The 21,187-nt window shown below is 38.9% G+C and overlaps 2 protein-coding genes across 2 annotated transcripts; one reads left to right on the top strand and one right to left on the bottom strand.

Moving 5' to 3' along the window:
• Nucleotides 1-1,552: 1,552 nt before the first annotated feature.
• LOC115960263 (E3 ubiquitin-protein ligase SINAT5-like) lies at nucleotides 1,553-9,145 on the top strand. Its single transcript, XM_031079058.1, has 3 exons — nucleotides 1,553-2,173; nucleotides 7,693-8,079; nucleotides 8,579-9,145. Exons 1-3 carry the CDS (start codon nucleotides 1,871-1,873, stop codon nucleotides 8,939-8,941), a joined length of 1,053 nt encoding a protein of 350 aa, XP_030934918.1. The 5' UTR covers nucleotides 1,553-1,870; the 3' UTR covers nucleotides 8,942-9,145.
• A 1,532-nt stretch (nucleotides 9,146-10,677) lies between these two features.
• Nucleotides 10,678-12,955, bottom strand: LOC115960487 (pentatricopeptide repeat-containing protein At3g49240, mitochondrial). The gene has a single exon (XM_031079417.1). It carries the CDS (start codon nucleotides 12,822-12,824, stop codon nucleotides 10,857-10,859), a length of 1,968 nt encoding a protein of 655 aa, XP_030935277.1. The 5' UTR covers nucleotides 12,825-12,955; the 3' UTR covers nucleotides 10,678-10,856.
• Nucleotides 12,956-21,187: the final 8,232 nt, after the last annotated feature.

Genomic DNA, 21,187 nt, shown 5'->3' on the forward strand with positions numbered 1-21,187 from the left:
AATGAATCTAATTCTCTTTTTTTACAAAATAAAGAGACTAGAGAGACCCCCCTCTTCTTTTCAAAAGATAAAATGCAGATTTAGAAAGAGTTTTAGGGAAGATATAATATACTTCTGTGTGCCCTAAGGTCACAACTCAAGGAACAAATAAATATGCAATTATTGTGGTTACATACAATTTTTCTTAATACTTGTGTACAATTTTATTTTTCATTTTTTTAAAAATTTTAAATACAATAGTATGAAAATCTTAACTTGTATCCTTAAGATACTTGTTAACAATAACTTAATTTATTTTCTTGTTGTCCTACTTAGGAATGGCAAGAGGGCAAGATGAGATTGAACTAGGGGTTTTGTACCCCTCTCTTTAGGGTAGAAAAAACCCACACAAGACAAGAGTGGAGTAGATCAAGGGTGAGGCAGGTTGTCAATGTTTTGCTATTTAGCTGATTCTTAATGAAATAGATTTGACATTAGAGAGATAGAAATGAAAGAAACAAAGATACAATTATGAAAGTGCTAACAAAGTGGGAAAAAAATATAATTTAAATATATATTAAATAAAAATGCACATATTAAAAGTTTAGAGTTCATTTAATTTTATTTCAAGCATAAGTTAAGCTTACGCTCAATACTAAACAAGATTACGTATTTAAGTTTGGTTCGTTTTCTTGTCAAATAAGTTAAAGCTTGTTCATGAACTATTTGATTAATTTTTTTTTCCATATACAGTAAAACCATGACTAAATTTTTTTACTCATTCACAAATTTGTTAATCTTTACTATGAATGAATTGTTTAAATTATCAATAAACCACAACCCAAACTTATATCAATCTATTTACTAACTTTTAAATATAAAAATATAATATTTATATAGTTAAACTGTGCCTCATTTCATGGGCTTGATCGCAAACACATTATTATGATTAAAATTTACTGGTTTAATAGTCGAGCTTAAATTCGGGTTTGAACTTAATTTATTTACTAAACAAACAAATACAGACAAACATTTTTTTGAATGAGTTCATATTAATTATAAACAGTTTAGTTTATTTACTACTCTAATTTGAGGCTAGATGAGATGAGATGGGGTGAAAATAGTCTATAATAGATGAGCAAAACCTGTTCCCGCCAGTCATTTTCTTCTAGATGAAAAAAAAAAAAAAAAAAAAAAAAAATCTCACACAAAGCATAGTGGATAGGTTACAAAGATATTTAGCAATCATAATCCTGATTTCTAAGGCCTTATTCTTCTTTCTAATTTTTTATCCAAAAAAAAAAAAAAAAAATCCTTATTCCCCATCCTAAAAACCAAACCAAACCCAATTTAGTAGTGTTTAGATACATCCCAACTTCAATCATAAAATAATCCCTGTCCTTCTCTGTCTGGTTCTCTCACTCAAATGGAGAGAATGGGTATAGACAATACGTACATACGTAAAAAGTGGTTGTACTTATATCCATATACTGTAAGAAAAACCCAAAAAAAAAAAAACCCTATAACATAAAGCCTAAAATAAAATTAAAAAAAAAAAAAAGCCAACAAAGAAAGAAAAGAACATCTTCTTCCACAAAAGAGAGACAGAGAGAGAGAACGAGAGAGAGGGAGAGAGAGCGAGAGAGGGTAGTTTGGTTCCTGAGAATCCATCCATCCATCCAGCTCCTCCTACCATTCGATTTCTTCCATTTCATCTCCCTCTCCATCTTTCCCATCTCTCAATATTTCCTTTAAAAACCAAAACAAAGAGAAGAAGAAGGAGAAGAAGAAGCTTGCAAAAAAAAAAACTCAAAAGTTCAAATTTTTTAGCATAAATTTAAGATTTTGAAAAGTGGGTATTGGTTTTGGTGGGTGAGTTTGTGAGAGGAAGATGGACTTGGACAGCATCGAGTGCGTTTCATCATCGGATTTGGACGAGGATGAGATCCACCATCATCAACATCCACACCAACAACTTCAACACCCACATCACCACGTTCTTCATCCTCATCTCCACTCTGAATTCTCTTCCTCAAACAACAAGTCCCGCAATGCCAGCAACAACGTTGTTAACGGCAACAACAACAACGCCAACAATATTGTGGGCCCAACAGCTATTACTCCCGCCACCAGCGTCCACGAGCTCCTAGAATGCCCTGTCTGCACCAATTCCATGTACCCTCCAATCCACCAGGTCTCAATCTTTCCCTATCTCTCTCTAGTTAGTGTTGTGGAATTAGTATTTTGTGCAAATGGGTTTTTGTTTTTGTTGTTGAAAAAATTGTTACTTTGGATTTGTTTGTGGGATTTGGTTGGGGATCTGGGGTGTGGAGCATTATTTGGAACTGGGTTTTGAAGGATTTGTTGGATAGAGAGAGGATCGTTGATTGCTTCGATTGTTTTTGGTTTAATTTGTTCGGAGATGATATTATGCTTAGAAGAGAATTTTGATCAATTTAACAAATCAGACTTCTCTCAATATTTACTGTGTTTATGTGTACTTTTACTATTCAAATGGATCTTTGTTCAGGGTCAGAAATTTTCATTGCAAATCAATCCATTTTCTGCCTTAAGTGATTACATATGTTTATACTCCCTATGAATATATTACTCAAAAGAACTTGTAGGACACCCCAGTTTTCCAATAAAGGGAGGGTCAGAAATCTAGGACCAGGCTGTTGGGTTAGTTGGTGACTTGGTCATCTGACTTTGCATTAGAAATGAAAGGAGATTTGATGTGTTACTGTTAATGATTGACTAAGGGTGTAATTTAACATTTAACTGAAAATATACTTGAAATTATTTTTTCCAGTAGACTAAGGGTGCAATTTAACAATTTGAAATATATATTTTTTTTGACTTATCTTACTTACTATTATTTAAAGCAAGAGAGGATTATATGTGTTTCTGTTCATACTCTGTAGAGTGGAATATAAATGAAAATTTCCTTACTTACAAATTGGAAGGTTTGAAATGTCTATCTGAATGGTTGGGGAAGGTTTGCTTCTCCAGCTTGTTGCTACAAGACCTGATATGGTAATTATATGTGAAGTTTTTTTTTGAAAAGCAATTATATGTGAAGTTGATTTGCTGAAATGTGCAACCCTGTATAGCACAGCTACTTAACCTAGGGATAGTGAGGTTGGAGCTCGTATTAGTTTCCATGTTTCTCTAACTTTTGCATATACAGAATTCTTTAGGATTCTCTCTCTCTTTCTCTCTAATTGAGAGTAGTCTCATTTATTTCCCTTTATGATTCCCTATATATCTTAGGTCCCTTAAATAGCTGATTACAATGCCTTGTTATAATTCATGTTGACAAAGTGCAATTCAACATCTGCTGCTTGTAATTATGTGTTTTAAATATTTCTTATTAAAAGAACCATGTGTCATAATTATCAAAATATTTTGCACTGGGAGTCAGGAGTCACTTGAAGAGAGGAATTCAAGTTAATGTTTGGGTTTGATGCTCTAAAGTGTGTATCAGCAGTTTTTTTGGCTTGCACTTTTCACGAAAGTTTGATAAGTTGACAGATGAAGAACCTTTTGCAAAACTTTTTGGAGAAAAGGTTATTTGTTATGAGCTACTGGAGCCTGTCCTCTGAATATGCTGCAGTTGAAGTGAGTTTTGGTTTGTGAGAGAGAAAATGGAATCTAAGGTTTGGGAGGACGTTTGCAGGCATCAAGGATTTTACTCGTCACTTGTCAGAAGGAAGTTTGCTAGCGAGGTTATATATTGGAATTCTTTAACTCAATGTGTTGCTGAGGTCCTTTCCCTGCAGCATATAGAATTTTTGTGGATAATCATTCAATAAAAATCAAGGTTTTGATACAACCAGTGGGCATCACTGAAATTGTGAAGTATGGCTTATTATGCTGGTCGGATGGAACTATAGGACATTTCATCTCCTCTTAGGTTTTTTCTTCTTCTTCTTCTCTCTTGTTCCAACTTTGTCAATTCCATGATCAAAAGCAGATCAGTCTTTTCTTCAAAGTTGTTATTATAAAATGTTCTTGATTTTTTAGGCTATTTACTGGCTAATCTAGGCCTGAAACAGACACACAAAAAAGTATTTGCTATAAAATATGTACTTCTTATAGATTTTCTGCTTGTAGGTCTTAGAGTGCAGAGACAGAACTCAGATTTTATTTCTGGCAGGGCCAAAGTATGAACATTTTTTTTCAACTACTCAAGAATAAGAATTATACTGAAATTCCAAACGAAATTAATACTGAAAAATAAAACTAGTGTCCATTCAATGTTAATAAGATATAAACAAATAAATTCACAAAATAACTGTTTTTTAATACATTTCAACTTAATCATCTTTCAAAATAGAACTTAAGTTTCTTTTAAATACTGAAAATCATCTATGATTGACTATGAATTAAATTTAGCAGTTATTTCCCTTCTAATGCAAAAAATAAAGAATCTGCTAGAAAACCATCTCCCCTTTCATTGTGAAGCCTAGTTTTGACTTCTGAATTATTTGCATTATTTATTTTGAAAGTTTTAAGTCAAATATCATAGTTGTTTTTTCCAGAATCTACAAATCAAATAAAAATCTTGTTTAACTATATTCTTCTAAAAATCCAATTAATGCTGGCATCTTGCCAAGTAAAAAAATTACACACCCAAACACCACTCCACTAGGTCTCTCTCTCTCTCTCTCTCTCTCTCTCTCTCTCTTAATATTTCAATTGCTACACTAAGTGGGGAGGGGGATTCAAAACTTGTATCTCCTTATAAACAAGACCAAACAGTGCCACTGAGCTACAAACTTACAAGGCCCTTTTTTTTTTTGGCATGTGGAATTATATTTTGTGCATATGGGTTTATGTTTTGGTCGTTGGCAATTTTTTTCTTTCAATTTTTTGTGGGATTTGATAGGGATCTTGGGTTGGATGGTTTGTGTACGTAGGTTATGAAGGATAGACATAGGCTCATTGATTGCTTGGAATTTTTGGGTTTAATTTGTCTGGTTGATTAAGCCATAAGATTGTTCAGTGGTGAACTCAATCGATGATTTAAACAAAGGCTTATTGTAGAATTTATAGTTATGGGATATTATGCTTACCCAGAAATTTTCATCAATTTAAGAAATCAAACTTTTCTTAATTCTTATTGGGTTTATGTGTCCTTTTACTTTTCACATGGATCTTTGTTCAAGGTAAGAAAGTTTCATTGCAAATCATGTATAAAATTTTCAAAGAACTTTTAGGCCACCCCGCTTTCCAGTGAACGGAGGTTCAAAAATTTAGAAGCAGGACTGGTTGGCAGTTGGTAGGTTGATTGTATGATTCTGTCAAGTAGCTTCTATTAAACTTAGAACTTGAGGGGTGGCAAATATAGTGTGTTTATGTAAAATCAATGAGTGGTTTGTGAAACGTTTAGCATAGAAATTTTATTGGTATGGGTTTGCATTAGAAAGGAACACTGAAGTGGGGGAAATTTGATGTATGCTAACGGTTGATTAAGGGTGTAATATAACATTTAAAAGAAAAGATACTTGAAAATATTTTTCCAGTAGAGTAACCTAGGGTCATAGTTTGAGCACATTTTGAAAAGTTTCTTTGACTAATCTTACTTACTATTTGTTAAAGCAAGATAGGCTCATATGTTTTTCTTTCCAAACTCCAAATAGTGGAATGTAAATGAAAATTTCTTACTTACAGATTGATGAGGGTTTGAAACGTACCTGAAATGGTTGGAGAAGTTTCACTTCACCAGCTTGTCAGGAGCATCACTGATATTGCTATGAAATGTGATACGGTAATTATATGCTAAGTTGATTTGCAGACCTGTACAACCATTTATATCATAGCTACATAAGTTATCCTACGTCATAACTCATAAGTTGGAGCTTGGAGTAGTTGCCATGTTTCTCTAACTTTTGGACATAGAGAATTCCTTTAGGATGCTCTCTCTCTCTCTCTCTCATTGACATTGCTCTCATTTATTTCCCATTACCATTTCCTATATTTCTTGGATCCCTTGAATAGCTGATCACAGTGCCTTTTGACAAAGTGCAATTCAACATCTGCTGCTTGAAATCATGTGCCTTAATTATCAAAATATTTTTGGGCTTGGAGTTACCTGAAGGGAGAAGCTCAAGTATGGTTATGTTTGACACATTAAAGAGTGCATCAGCAGTTTCAGATTGGAGATGGGACTAGAGTGAAATTTTGGCATGATGTTTGGTGTGGGGATAATCCTTTGAGTATGTGTTTTCCAGATCTATTCAGAATCAATAATGATAAGGAGGCTTATGTGGCTGATCTCATGTAGTTCCCTAATGGGGTTCTTTTTTGGGACTTAGAATTCTTGCGAGAAATTCATGATAGGGAATCAGATTCTTTGTCTATTTTTTGGAATGTTATATATGGAGTCTCATTGAGAGGTATTGGTGAGGATTAGATGTGTTGGACACCTGCTAAGAGCAAGGGTTTTGAGGTAAGCAGTTACTATCAGGCTTTGTTGGGCGTATGTACTCAATCTTTCCCTTGGAGAAGTATTTGGAAGCAAAAGGTTCCCTCTAGAGTTGCATTTTTTGTTTGGATTGCAGCTTTAGGAACGATCTTGACTATTGATAATTTACGTAAGAAGGTGTTGATACCAGATTGGTGTTATATGTGCAAAAGTAATGGAGAATCAGTAGACCATCTTTTACTACATTGTCCTATTGTTTATGAGTTGTGGTCTATGGTGTTCACCTTGTTTGGTATACACTGGGCGATGCCAAAGACTGTGGTTGAACTCCTTGCTTGTTGGCAAGGAAATTTTGGTCATCATCGTAATGGTGTTATTTGGATGGTTGTCCCTCATTGTTTGATGTGGTGCATTTGGCGGGAGAGAAACAACCGGTGTTTTGAAGATTCTGAAAGGACTATAGCTGATTTAAAACTTTTCTTCTTTAAAGCTCTATCGGACTGGATGTCTATCATAGGAAGTCATTCTATTTCTTCGATCTATGATTTGATGGATGCTTGTAATTTATGTAATTGATTATGTTGGTCCCTGGCTGTATACTTCCTGTATACTCGGGTGACTCATTATTAAGTTTTTGAATTAAATTTCCTTTACTAATAAAAAAAAAAAAAAAAAAGAGTGCATCAGCAGTTTCTTTGCTTGTACTTTTCATGGAAGTTTGATAAGTTGATAGTTGAAGATGCTTTTGTAAAACAACTTTTTGGAGAAAAGGTAATTTGTTGGGAGCTACTGGAGCCTGTCCTCTGAATATGCTGAAATAGAGGAGAGTTGAGATATATTTGGTTTGTCACGTTTGTGAGAGAGAAAATGTCATCTAAGGGTTGGGAGGGCTTTTGCAGTTATCAACTATTTTACTTGCCAGAAGGAAGTTGGCCAGCGGGGTTATATATGGGAATTCTGTTACTCATTGGGTCGCTGAGGTCCTTTCCCTGCAGCATAGAGGACTTCTATGGATAATCATTCAATAAAGGTCAAGGTTGTGATATAACCAGTGGGCCTGCTTTAAACTGTGAAGTATGGCTTGTTTTTCCCCAATAATAATCTCATTAAGCTGTAATTTTGATAAATTAGAGTGTTCCTATGTGCATAGGGCAATGGTCAATATCTTCATCTGTCTGTTTATCACTTTATCTAGCTGTCTATCTATCTACTCTCTCTCTCATGTTGTCACTGTCTATCTGTCTATTCTGTTTTATATTTGATAACAAATTACTTTCGTGCAGTGCCACAATGGACATACACTGTGTTCTACCTGTAAAACAAGGGTACAAAATCGATGCCCCACTTGTAGACAAGAGCTTGGAGATATTAGGTGTTTGGCCTTGGAGAAGGTGGCTGAGTCACTTGAACTGCCCTGCAAGTATTACTCCTTGGGATGCCCAGAAATATTTCCATACTACAGTAAGCTTAAACATGAGGCAACGTGCAACTTCAGACCATATAATTGTCCGTATGCTGGATCAGAGTGCTCTGTTGTTGGGGATATCCCTTTCCTGGTTGCCCATCTGAGGGATGATCACAAGGTGGACATGCACACAGGATGCACATTTAACCATCGCTACGTGAAGTCTAATCCCCGGGAAGTTGAAAATGCCACTTGGATGCTGACAGTAAGTGTTAAAATTGCATTTAGGCTCTTTGGTTGGATTTCCATAGTAAGCAATATGTGATGTGCCTCCATAGTTGTTTTCAATGATGGTGTTAGAACCAAAAGGGTATGACTGGGTATCCTAGTTATTTTCTTGTTTTTTTGCTCAGTGTTAACTGTGCATACAAACTCCAGAGCCAACAGGCCCGAAGGCCATTGGCCATGCTGTGCATTGTGTGTGACATTTTGAGGCCAGGCTGAAGTGTATTATCTGCGTATTTTGTGTGTCAGTGTGTCCATGTCATTGCAAGCAGCCTATTAGAGGATGTCACTGGAAAAAAGTAGCACGCACAGCTCACTAAGCAGTTTAATTTATTTTGATAGAGAACTATTTTGTTCTTAATTAAATCAAAAGGAAAAGCTGATCAACTCTGACCTGGAAATTCTGGTTTACATTTAACCAGCAGCATGTGTACCCCTAATTGCCTGAATCTTATTGGCTTGGGTGCTATTTTCATCAGGTATTTCATTGTTTTGGTCAATACTTCTGCCTTCACTTTGAAGCTTTCCAGCTTGGCATGGCCCCTGTTTACATGGCATTCCTCCGTTTCATGGGTGACGAGAATGAGGCTCGGAACTATAGTTACAGCCTTGAGGTCGGGGCAAATGGGAGGAAACTCATATGGGAGGGTACCCCACGAAGTATTCGAGATAGCCACAAGAAGGTCAGGGACAGCCATGATGGTCTCATTATCCAACGAAACATGGCTCTCTTCTTCTCGGGTGGGGATAGAAAAGAGCTGAAGCTGAGAGTTACTGGGAGGATATGGAAGGAGCAACAGAATCCAGATGCTGGGGTGTGCATACCAAACCTCTGTAGCTGAGAAAGATGTTTTTGAATACATATTTAAGGGTTATGTTTGGGACACAAATTGTGTGTTGTATTATTCAATTTTTCTGGTATGTTATAATGTATGAAAGTATCGAGGACTTCTAGTTTTCAGATTCTTCCAATTGTATAATAAGCAAGCTCGTTCTCCTTCACCGTTTGACTGATAAATCATTAATTAATTGGCTTTTTAAATCCAGATTAAGACTACAAGTACAAGCTATGGCAGTGTGTTGGGATTGGATACTAGACAGTAGATACTTTAGGCGTTGGAGTTGTGTCCTGCGCTTTCGCCTTTGGTGTGTGTGTGTGTGTGGCACCACGGAACGTACTTCACTAAAATTTTAACAACGATAGCTGCATGATTCAACGTAAGGCTTGTAAGTTCTTGATAAAGTAACATCATTTTTAATGTTATTAAAGTCTTGTTAGAAAATAATCACATCATTTTAAGAAAAATGTTTGAGTCTAACATTTATAAGTTTCATCTACTATTTTCATTTTTTACTTAACAAAAAAAGCAAATCATCAAATTTTTCAACAACTAGAGTATGTAACAACTAAAAAGATTGTTGATGATTGAGGCCATGTGATCATGTTATTCAGTCGGACTGCTTATATTTCAACATATATTTGGGCATCTGAGAAGATTTGAGAATAAAAAGACTGGAAAAAAGGGGCCATTTTCATTTTTCTCACAGCTATTTTGCCAGTATCTTCTAGGGAGTTGTGGATATTAAGGATGTTATAAAGTAAGTTACAATTTTCCATCGTCACTTTATTAGCGTAGAAGACAGTAACCTCATGAAATTGTGGTTACTAACCAGAAGTCACCACAAATTTCTGTAAAGGAACAAGACCAGCAAGCTACCAAGTACCAAGGATACCACGAAACGTAAAGAACGTTGAGACAGATGACTAACCTGAGTGTGCCAAATGGTCGCATTAGAACAGAAAAAGTGAATGGTAGATAGAAAACCTTGCCAACCAGTGTAACTGTGTAAGTGCGAGCGCTATCAATGTCAAATGTAATGACTACATCTGCTTGCTAAATGCTAACTCCATTTTTTGACTTCAACTTATTGAGTTGTGATCCACATCCTATGTTTTTTGCCTCACCATTTATTTCTAATCATCAGTTTTCCCCCACGAAATTGAAGGGCTCTATGTCTACGTCAAATGTACAGGAGATAAAAAATTCAATTTACAACATGGCAACCTTCCTTGTCTTATGATTGACATTGCAGATCAGACTGGTAATCTAATATTATTATGTCTTGCATACCAGCTAGGTTTCTAAAAATAATTCCCCCATAAATTGTGCTAAAGGAATTAATAATGATGGTTTTACACTTTTACTCATCAATAGACCTAACAATCCCCTGTTTTATAGGGTATACATAACCATGTCATTTGAACTGGCAAGAGAACCATCTATCGGTTCAGTTTGCTGGAGATTCTGCTGTGGATTCAAATGGTAGTCCTACCTTCAATTGCAATCATGAGGATGTAAATTTAGAGAAGACCAAAGTTAACTCATGTTGAATCTTCAACAAAACAATTTCAAGATTCTTTGGGTTCAAGTACCAGTATGGGTTTAAGAAGGGGAGAAAAAAATGCTTCAACAGTAGTAGTTTAACAGAGACTGACATAGAATCGAAGGAGTTATCTCTGTCAGTGTCAAAAAATCTTCAAAAATCAAAACCATAAATCCACCGGTACCAAGATGAAATAAACGAGTGAAGTAAATAAAAATAAACCATCATCCTTTCCAAAAGTCCTAGTTACATATAAATTGATCAGAGTAGCAAATGATATGAGGTTTAAATTTCCAAAGTATTACATGAAGAAAAGGAACACAGATAACGATCATTTCCCCACTAAATCATGCACATTCAAACTATTACCTGCTAATTCGCACCATCACTTTTTGCTTCTATACCACCTGAATCCACACTATTAGTAACGGCTTCCTCTGTCGATTCCCCATCAGCATTCACAGAAGCATTTTCACCAGGACTCAGCACCTCTTCATTCACGGAAGTAGCTTCAATAAGATTTGTATTGGCCTCTGCAGACTCCGTCTCTCCATCCTTATTTCCAAACAACTTAGACGGAAGCAAAGAAGCAACGGCAGCTCTTGCACTTCTCTTGGCTGCTTCTGCTGCTTCAGCCTCCTTAGCCTTAGCTTCAGCCTTCTGCCTTTCCTTTTCCTCTATAAGCTTCCCCAAATCCTCCTCCCTTCCTTCTTTCCTCAACTCCCCTTTTACAAATTCCTGCAATTCCTCAGTTAATTCAACCCCATCATCATCCAACATTGTATCAACCACATTAAGAACCTCATCCAACTTCCCAACCTCACTCAACGCCTTCATTATAAACTCATAACTCGCAACATCCATCTTGAGTTTCATCACCATCAAATCAAAAAATGACTTGGCATCATCCACCTTCCCTACTTTAACCAACCCATCAACCAACTTATTATAAACCCCCAAGTTCGGCCTCAGCCCCGACTCAACCATTTTTCTATAATACCCAGCTGCATCATCCGCCCTATCTGCCTTAAAACAAGCATCCATCAACAACACAAACGTAAACTCATCTGGGTTCACCCCCTTCTCACTCATCTCCCCATATACCTCCTCGGCTTCACCCAACAACCCATTATCACACAACTGCTCAATCAAATTATTGAAAGACAAAGTATCCGGACAACACCTATACTCTCCCATCTTCCTAAAAACCTCAATGGCATCCTTAAACCTCCCTTGCGCGCAATACCCATCCACCATCACATTAAAACTCCCCAAATTCACTGTCAAACACCACGGGGGCCTATTCTCCTCAATCATCTTATCAAACAACCTCAACCCCAACTCGAACTTCCCATTCTTATTCAATGCATCCAACAACGAATTAAACGCGACAGCACTCATCTTCACCTTCGAACCCTCCCCAACAGCCTCCTCATAAAACTGCATAGCCTCCTTCTCCATCCCTTTCATGAAATACCCTTTGACCAAAGCCCCATACACAACCCCATTCTCCACAAACCCACCAAGCTTCTCCTTCAACTCCTCGAAAAGCCCGAACACACCATCCAAATCCCCACTCCTCACACACCCATTCATCAAATAGCTATACACAACAGGGTCAGGGGCAAAACCCCTAACACCCATCTCCTCTTTCATCTCGATCGCCTTACTAACCCGGCCATTATCGACCAACCCTTTGATCAAAATCCTGTAAGTAGTTGGAGAAGGATTGATGGGCGCATCATTAGCAAACTGTCGAAAGTGTTCCAAAGCCGTGTCGGGTTTTCGACAATCCAGATAAGTCTGGAAGAGGAGATTGTAAGTGATGACATTGGGGGCAATGCCGGCCTGAGTGATGAACCGGTGAAGAGAGAGGAGATCGGAGTACTTGGATTGCCGGAGCAAACCGAACAAAACCGAATTAACTGTAAAAATGGTGGGGCGACAGTTGGAGTAGACAGAGTGGCGAGTAAAGAGTGCGGCTTCTTCCAAGTCGTTTTGGCGGATTAAGGTGAGAATACGGTTATGGAGGTTGAGGCGGTTGCCTGATAAAGCTGAGACGTGTTCGGGTAGCTTTGGGGAGTTGGGGTTTTGGGGGATTTGGGATTGTTGGGGTTTTTGGGGCTGTTGGGTTTGTTGTTGTTGGGAGCGGTTGAGGGAGGAGAGTGGGGGTTCTATGCGGAGGCGGCGTTTGCGGCGGCGGCGCTCGGCTGCGGCTTCTTCTGGGGAGGAGAAGGAGAGGGAGCGGAGGGAGATGAAGGTGGATTGCGGTGGTGGGTGGTGGTGGTGGAATGGTGGTCTGGCTAGGATTCTGATTTGGGTGAGTTTGGAGAGTGCCATTGGTTTTTTTTTTTTTTTTGGGAGTGAGAATGAGATAAGGGTTTTGATAGGGTTTCTGGAAAGGGTTTTGTATGTAGGTGTCAAGGTGTGTAGTGTTTTGTTGAGTGTTTTGAGATTTTTGTGAGCCAATAGGAATGAAAATGTGAAATACAAATGATTTTGTCTATATTTTTTAAAAAAAAAAACATTTTTTGTGTGTTTCAAAATTTCAAATTTATGTTTTACTAATCACAATTTATATTTTATCTAACTTTATCTATAAAATAATTAAAGTTAAAAAAAAAAAAAATCAAACACATATGAATCCTTAAGGAAAATAAAAGGTAGGACATAAGATTTTTATTGAAAAAATGTATACATTATTTTTAAAACAAAATATATGAACAAAAATGTGCTATTCCAAACAGATCCTAAGCTATAAAACTATAGATTTGTGTACCTATTCCAACAGGCCCTAAGCTTTAAAACTATGTGTGGGGCCCAAATGATCTATGGGCCAGGCCCATCTACCCAGGGAGAATCCGGAGGCCCAAGCCGAGGAGGGCTATGGCCCAAGCTCAACAAAATAGCCTTTGGATACCGCCGAGGACAGCTCAATCCTCGGCAGACCCAAAGTCCCCCCAAAGAAGAAATAAGGGTAAAGACGGTATAGGACTGAAACTTGGAAGAAAGATCTAAAATATCAAGGGAAAGCTACTGTTACTGCCATTTAATGCTCTGAAACTGACAGAGCCGCAGTCTTTAGCTTTTACAACCACCCCCAACGACTTTGAATATGGGCTGATGGGACAAGTATCAATTTTGGAAAGATTGACCCTATACGTGGACGAAGGACAATGAACGCAGGCGAATATAAAAGGAAAAAGAAGTAACCTAAAAGGGGGGGTTGGGAAAAATGGCCAGAAACCAGAGCCTCCCAGCCCACCTCCAGGAGAAAGACTCCAGGGGTGAAGGAAAACCGAAACTTGTATGAATACCACGAAAAGCCTACCGCCTGTCAACCAAGGCCTAGCCTTCCAAACCCACGCTCTACAAATGATATTGTTAGGGGCCTTTTCACGCGCGAACCCGACACTGTTACGGTCCGCCACGAAACGCGTCCTTACAATTGGCGCCATCTGTGGGGAGGGCTTGTGTGTTGGTATAGGAAGTGGGTCGGTAGAGTTTCTTCGTTATATCTAACCGCTGGTTATAAAATTCTAGTATAAAGTTCCGTTAGGAACTACGTTTCTTGATTAGGGGCTTGGTTGAGGAGCTAACTCCCTTAAGGCCAAGGTCCCCCGTAAAGAGCAAACTAGGCACTTTGTAACGTTAACCGTATGGATAAACTCTAGGGGCTTGGCTGAGGAGCTAACTCCCCTAAGGCCAAGATCCCGCACAAAGAGAAAACTAGGTTTTGGACAGAACCAAGGCATTGCATAGTCCACCGGACTCAAGCCTCTGGGGAAACCAACTACCTGGATGTAATGAAAACTAGGTTTTGGACAGAACCAAGGCATTGCATAGTCCACCGGACTCAAGCCTCTGGGGAAACCAACTACCTGGATGTAATGAAAACTAGGTTTTGGACAGAACCAAGGCATTGCATAGTCCACCGGACTCAAGCCTCAGGGGAAACCAACTACCTGGATGTAATGAAAACTAGGTTTTGGACAGAACCAAGGCATTGCATGGTCCACGGACTCAAGCCTAGGGGAAACCAACTACCTGGATGTAATGAAAACTAGGTTTTGGACAGAACCAAGGCATTGCATGGTCCACGGACTCAAGCCTCAGGGGAAACCAACTACCTGGATGTGGAAAACTAGGTTTTGGACAGAACAAGGCATTGCATGGCCACCGGACCAAGCCTCAGGGGAAACCAACTACCTGGATGTAATGAAAACTAGGTTTATTGGACAGAACAAGGCATTGCATGGTCCCACCGGACTTCAAAGCCTCAGGGGAAACCAACTACCTGGATGATTAATGAAACTAGGTTTTGTACAGAACAAGGCATTGCAAAGTCCCTCGGACTCAAGCCTATTGGGGAAACCAACTACCTGGATGTGGAAAACTTAGGTTTTGGACAGAACCAAGGCATTGCATAGGTCCTCGGGACTCAAGCCTATGGGAAACCAACTACCTGGATGTGGAAAACTAGGTTTTGGACAGAACCAAAGCCATTGCAAAGTCCTCGGACTCAAGCCTATGGGGAAACCAACTACCTGGATGTGGAAACTAGGTTTTGGACAGAACCAAGGCATTGCAAAGTCCTCGGACTCAGCTAGGGGAACCAACTACCTGGATGTGAAAACTAGGTTTTTGGACAGAACCAAGGCATTGCAAAAGTCTCGACTCAAGCCTATGGGGAAACAACTACCTGGATGTGGAAAACTAGGTTTTGGACAGAACCAAGGCATTGCATGGTCCTCGGACCCGAGCCTCAGGGGAAACCAACTACCTGGATGTAATGAAAACTAAGTTTTGGACAGAACCAGGGCATTGCATAGTCCTCGGACTTAAGCCTATGGGGAAACCAACTACTTGGATGAGGAACCAACTATTTGAAGAAAAAACTATGGCCCGTAAACCTCGAAATCCCTCCGAAGAGAACTCCGCGTTAGCAGACGGGTTAATACCTTGATTGCGCGGATTCCTCGGTCTACCCTCGGATCCCCAGTATCAAAGGGGTTGATGCGATACGGCGCAACATATTACCCCAAAAGCACAACCAAAGTCCCTCGCTACTTAGCTACCCTTTCAGACGAATTATTTAGAGATTATCGTTCTCGGACATCGGTCTAGCATGCATCGCGTAGTACTCAGCGCTTATCCCGGTTAGTTCCAAGAATTTAATTTATTGAAAGTTACCATTGTTATACTTGATAATATTTGTGAGTTTAAATTAGTAGGAACTTGTGTTAAAGCATTTTTTCTGCCTGGAATATCCTTAAGGGCAAGCTTGCATTTAATATTCATGCATAAAGTAGTTGTTACGGAGAAGAAAGATATGTATGGAGAAATAGACACATATTTTATTAAGACAAAGGAACAGTACAGTGTACAATGAAAAGCTGAAACAAGCTTACACTAAAGCTGACTACATAAGTAAAGGAAAATACAAGCGAGTGGAGATAAGGCCGTTGGGACAGCTCAGAGGAGAGGTTGGCTACTACGCCAAGTTATTGTCTAAGGAAACTATTCCTCGACACTTCTGCATGCCCATAACTCAGGCAGCCAAAGAACCTGACCTCAGGCTCACACCATCTACAGAAAAGGTGCTAGGAGCTTGAGATTGGGAAGCCCCCACAAAAATTTGCCTGCTACAAGGCAGACAGTGCTGATGGTGGAAATTCCTTCCTTGGACATACCGAAAAACTGGCATGACCAGAACCTGCTTCGGATTTTGACTAAAAGAGGGAAAAAGACCCTCTCCCCTATGACGAAATGGAATGCTCCCTTGAACTTGCACCTCCTTGGCCCGTACCTCCCTACTCTGAGTCTCGGGGGGACATGACGCCTTTGTGGCGGAGGGAGCTCCTTTTTCCCAAGCCCTGCCTCAAGCATGATGAACTAAGGGAGGAATCTGAAGGATTTGTGTGTGGATAGAGCAATTTTCTCTCCTATTTATGTTAAAAGATAAGGTGGTGGCATTTAATTCACGCAGCGTCTCAAGGAACGCTACAGACAAAACGTCTCTGGCACGATTTCCAATGTCGTCTGCAGCCCTGAAGATAAAGGAGTCTCGAGAAGGAGCACCTCGAACACCGGGACGCCCGAAAAATACCGTGTGACCTAAAATTACGAAAATACCCCCTAATTTGTGGGCCCAATAGATTCGCGGCCCAAGCCCGGTTCAGCACAGGGGCCCAGGGACGGAACCAAGGCATTGCATGGTCCTCGGACTCAAGCCTATGGGGGAACCAAGTACAAAAAAATAAAAGTTACAAGTGTCGGACAGTACCAGGGCCGTGTATGGTCCTCGGACCCAAGCCAATGGAGAAACCAAACACTTAGATAAGAAAAGGTTCGAATTTAGTAAGATGGGCTACTTGATAAAAACGTCAAGTCACTTCGTCCACGGCTTAAACACCATAGAAGGTTAAGGCCAATAAGGGTGTAAGGAAGGTGGTGGAACGCCCCAGCATTCAGTCGTATACGAGGGCTATTCATTTGGCAGGTGATATGTCCTCGGATGGTTATTTCTCACACGGCATCAAGCCTTCGGTTCTCTCCTCGGCTAGTTCCGGGTAAGTACTACTTCTTACGGGTCGGCCTTATTGTGCTAAGCACTTCTATCAAAGTTATGGCGATATCTATTTATTATCGAGTATTTTGGTTTTAGTCGTCATTGATTTAGATGCTATATCATTGTGTCGAGCAGTGCTTGCAAATTTATGAAAACGTAAAGACATAATATGCGAAATAAGGTAGACAACAACCTTTATTAATATGAAAAATTGCTACAACATACAAAAAGGGGCTCAAACGAGCCTATACAAAATGTGAACTGCCTAAGCAACCATTACATCGGTAGTACAGAAAAGTAAACTGTCAAGCGTCTTTTAAACTCGTCTTCAAAGTTTCTCCAATCTCCGCCTCATTGCTGCTCATACTAAGAGAGGGACTCACTTTAAAAAAGAGAATGAATGAAGAAGAAGGAAATAGTAAGGAAGAAATCAATGACGAAGATGGAGGGGATGAATAAAGAAGATGGAAGACATGAGTAAAGAAGGAGGAGAAGAGGAGAGAAGAAATGAAAAGAAAGAAAAGGAGCAAAAGAGGGAGAAGAGAAAGCACCAGGTCGGAACTGGTGCTGGGAAGACTATAAGGAAAGGGCGGGGGAGGGCACCAAGGAGCAAAAGAGGGAGAAACAGAAGCACTTAGCCCCTGTCTCAGCCCTGACTCCTAACACGCCGGTGCCATATTAGGTACGCTCGTGAGGAGCCGGATGATAACGATCTTGGGTGTTCTCGACTCAGCCACGTCGAAAGTTTGACGTGACGAGTCCCTGCTTCGGATTTTGACTGAAAGAAGGATGAGGTTGATTTTGAGTCTTCGCCATCCTTGTCCCGATCGAGCCATGATGAGCTTCATCGGAACGTGGCGTTTTTGGGAGGGGTGGGGCTTTTGCATCCCTTATTGTTACGGTAAAGTGTATCACGATTTAGTGTATAAACCAGTGGGTAAAATGAACCCTAGGGGAGGCCAAGTATTTCAAATCTCAGAAGGATGAAAAGGGATTCTTTGCAAAAACAATAACCTCCTCCTTTCCTTCTTATACAGAGGGTGGAGCGGGAGACATTTAATAGGTTCAGATCTCCAAAGGAATCTGCCAACACAAAAATGCCGGTTCCGCTTCTCCACCCCATCAAAACAAACCGCCAAATTAAAGTAGTCTCGTAAATAGTGGTCATTAAAAGCACGTTTTGGAATACCCAAACGATAAGAACGCGTCAAGCGCGAAATCAAAAAAAAAACCGTCTCATAGACCGGTGCATTTCTTGGACAGATGAAGAGCCGCCAGCATTATTAATAGGCCAAATTGATTGGGCCGTAGGACGAGGTTGGACATCACCAAAACCCCCCTTTCCAACCAAGAGGTTGGACAGCCGGGTTTTGAGGGGCTATTGTGGGGCCCAAATGATCTATGGGCCAGGCCCATCTACCCAGGGAGAATCCGGAGGCCCAAGCCGAGGAGGGCTATGGCCCAAGCTCAACAAAATAGCCTTTGGATACCGCCGAGGACAGCTCAATCCTCGGCAGACCCAAAGTCCCCCCAAAGAAGAAATAAGGGTAAAGACGGTATAGGACTGAAACTTGGAAGAAAGATCTAAAATATCAAGGGAAAGCTACTGTTACTGCCATTTAATGCTCTGAAACTGACAGAGCCGCAGTCTTTAGCTTTTACAACCACCCCCAACGACTTTGAATATGGGCTGATGGGACAAGTATCAATTTTGGAAAGATTGACCCTATACGTGGACGAAGGACAATGAACGCAGGCGAATATAAAAGGAAAAAGAAGTAACCTAAAAGGGGGGGTTGGGAAAAATGGCCAGAAACCAGGGCCTCCCAGCCCACCTCCAGGAGAAAGACTCCAGGGGTGAAGGAAAACCGAAACTTGTATGAATACCACGAAAAGCCCACCGCCTGTCAACCAAGGCCTAGCCTTCCAAACCCACGCTCTACAAATGATATTGTTAGGGGCCTTTTCACGCGCGAACCCGACACTGTTACGGTCCGCCACGAAACGCGTCCTTACACTATGTATTCTAATCCATTTTTCCTTAATTTTTTTTTATTTTTTTATTTTTAACTAAAGGCCAAGATAGCAATTGGTTTTATTTTATTTTATTTTGTTGCTGCGAAATGTGGGATTACTAATTTACTATAGATTTGTATTCAATTTTCGCTTCATAAAGATTGCTATTTGTCATTAAAGACCAAGAAACTAATTAGGTTTTTTTTTTTTTTTTTGTGTGTGTGTGTGTGTGTGTGTGTGTAGATAGGTTTCAAACTTAGATATCTTATTCAATGATAAGAGATTTTACTAGTTGAGTTATCTAGAACTCATGTGTTTGATATTATTGGATGAGCTAAAAATCATCAATTTATTTTATTTACTAGTCACTATCCTTTGTGTTTTGAATAGTTGAATAAAAATTATATATAGGTATAATCAATCTCATGTAATTCATTTAAAACTAATGAGTAATTGCCCTAAAGATTACATTTGTATATCCATAGCCTTCATGTTTAGGAAAAATTTATTTAAATTTAGCCGAACTGAAGTGAATCGAAATGCTATGTTAATGTGGCTCAATATAAGTGTAACAACAATAAAAACTATGCTTAAGATTTTAGATATTCTGAGTTTGAAATCTATATTTTCTTTAATGAATTTAGATTTAGAATAGGTGCTCTCAACCCAAACCTGTCTTTTCCCATTATGTAAGTGCACAAAAATGGACTGAATGCACCGAATGGATAGAAGTGGACTAAAATGGATCGAATGGCCAAAGTGGACAGAATGAGACCAGGGGCGGCCCAACAAATTCAATGTGGTCAGTTGTGATAACACACGTGAGCCACATTTTTTTTTTCTCAAAAAAAAAAAAAAAAACTAGTGTTTAATATCATAATTTGTTTATAACAAAAATATATTCTTTTTATTTTGTAATATGCTTTATTTTTGTGTGGAAAAATGCTAAAACTGTAACAAATTTTACTACAAAAACATTTACAAATGATGTAGCAATGATATGATTAGTGACACTTCAAGAAGATAATAAACAAGTATTTGAATGAATGATGTTAGGGATATGATAAATTTTACGACATGATGCTTACAAAGATGTATCACCAATCATAAAAAGTAATTCAAAAATGTATTTAATAGGTTGTTGACATACACAGATTATATTAATTGTCATATCAATTTGTAAAGGCTTTTGAAGTAAAACTTATAGTACTTTTTGGCATTTTCCTATCGAATCATCTCTTGTAATTACTGACATATATATTTGTAAGACCCATATATTTAAAATTATATTATTTATAGCATTACTCAATTCTTTGGAACTTCTTAAAAATAGAAAAAATGGAAAACTTTTTTTTCCTAGATCTCCAAAAAAATATATTAATTTTGCCCCAAAATTTGGGGGCCTTTCTCTAGTAGGAGGCCTAGGCGATGGTTTAAGTGGCTTAGGCCTAGGGACTTGGGCCGACCTTGAATAGGACTGAAGTTGACCGAATAGGATTGAATAAGACCAAATTGAACCGAATAAGACTGAAGTGGACCTAATAAGATCAAAGTGGGCCGAATAGGACCAATGTGGACCGATTAAAACCAAAGTAGATTGAATAGGACCGAATAAGACCAAATTGGACCGAATAAGACATAATGGACTGAATAAGACCAAAGTGAACATAATGGACTGAATAAGAGCGAAGTGGACTAAGGTAGGCCGAATAGGATCGAAGTAGACTGAATAAGATCAAAGGGGAATAAGACCGAAGTGTACTGAACAAGATCAAAGTGGACTGAATAGGACCGAAGTAGATTGCATAGGACCGAATAAGACCAAAGTAGGCATAATGGACCGAATAAGACTGAAGTGGACCGAATAGGACCAAAGTGAATTGAATAGGATCGATTAAGACCAAAGTGGGAAGAATGGACTGAACTGGACCAAATAGAATCGAAGTGGACAGTTTGAAACCAAGGTGGACTGAATCAGGCTTTGTTTGTTGTTGTTGTTTGTATTGTGTAAAAGTAATGTCATCCTTAGAAAAAAAAAAAAAAAAAGAGGCTTTACAAAATTGTACGAGAAATCAACAAAATAAGCTTTGTCGAAAATTCCAAATGGACTCTTTTA

Source organism: Quercus lobata, chromosome 9 (assembly GCF_001633185.2).
Source record: "Quercus lobata isolate SW786 chromosome 9, ValleyOak3.0 Primary Assembly, whole genome shotgun sequence".
Lineage (NCBI taxonomy): Eukaryota > Viridiplantae > Streptophyta > Magnoliopsida > Fagales > Fagaceae > Quercus > Quercus lobata.

What these genes read in the sequence shown, in the direction of transcription:
- LOC115960263 (XM_031079058.1), top strand. Translation starts at nt 1,871, where the DNA reads ATGGACTTGGACAGCATCGAGTGCGTTTCATCATCGGATTTGGACGAG. An exon ending in TGTACCCTCCAATCCACCAG is followed by an intron (nt 2,174 to 7,692) that starts GTCTCAATCTTT and finishes ACTTTCGTGCAG; the next exon opens with TGCCACAATGGACATACACT. An exon ending in ATGCCACTTGGATGCTGACA is followed by an intron (nt 8,080 to 8,578) that starts GTAAGTGTTAAA and finishes TATTTTCATCAG; the next exon opens with GTATTTCATTGTTTTGGTCA.
- LOC115960487 (XM_031079417.1), bottom strand. Translation starts at nt 12,824, where the DNA reads ATGGCACTCTCCAAACTCACCCAAATCAGAATCCTAGCCAGACCACCA.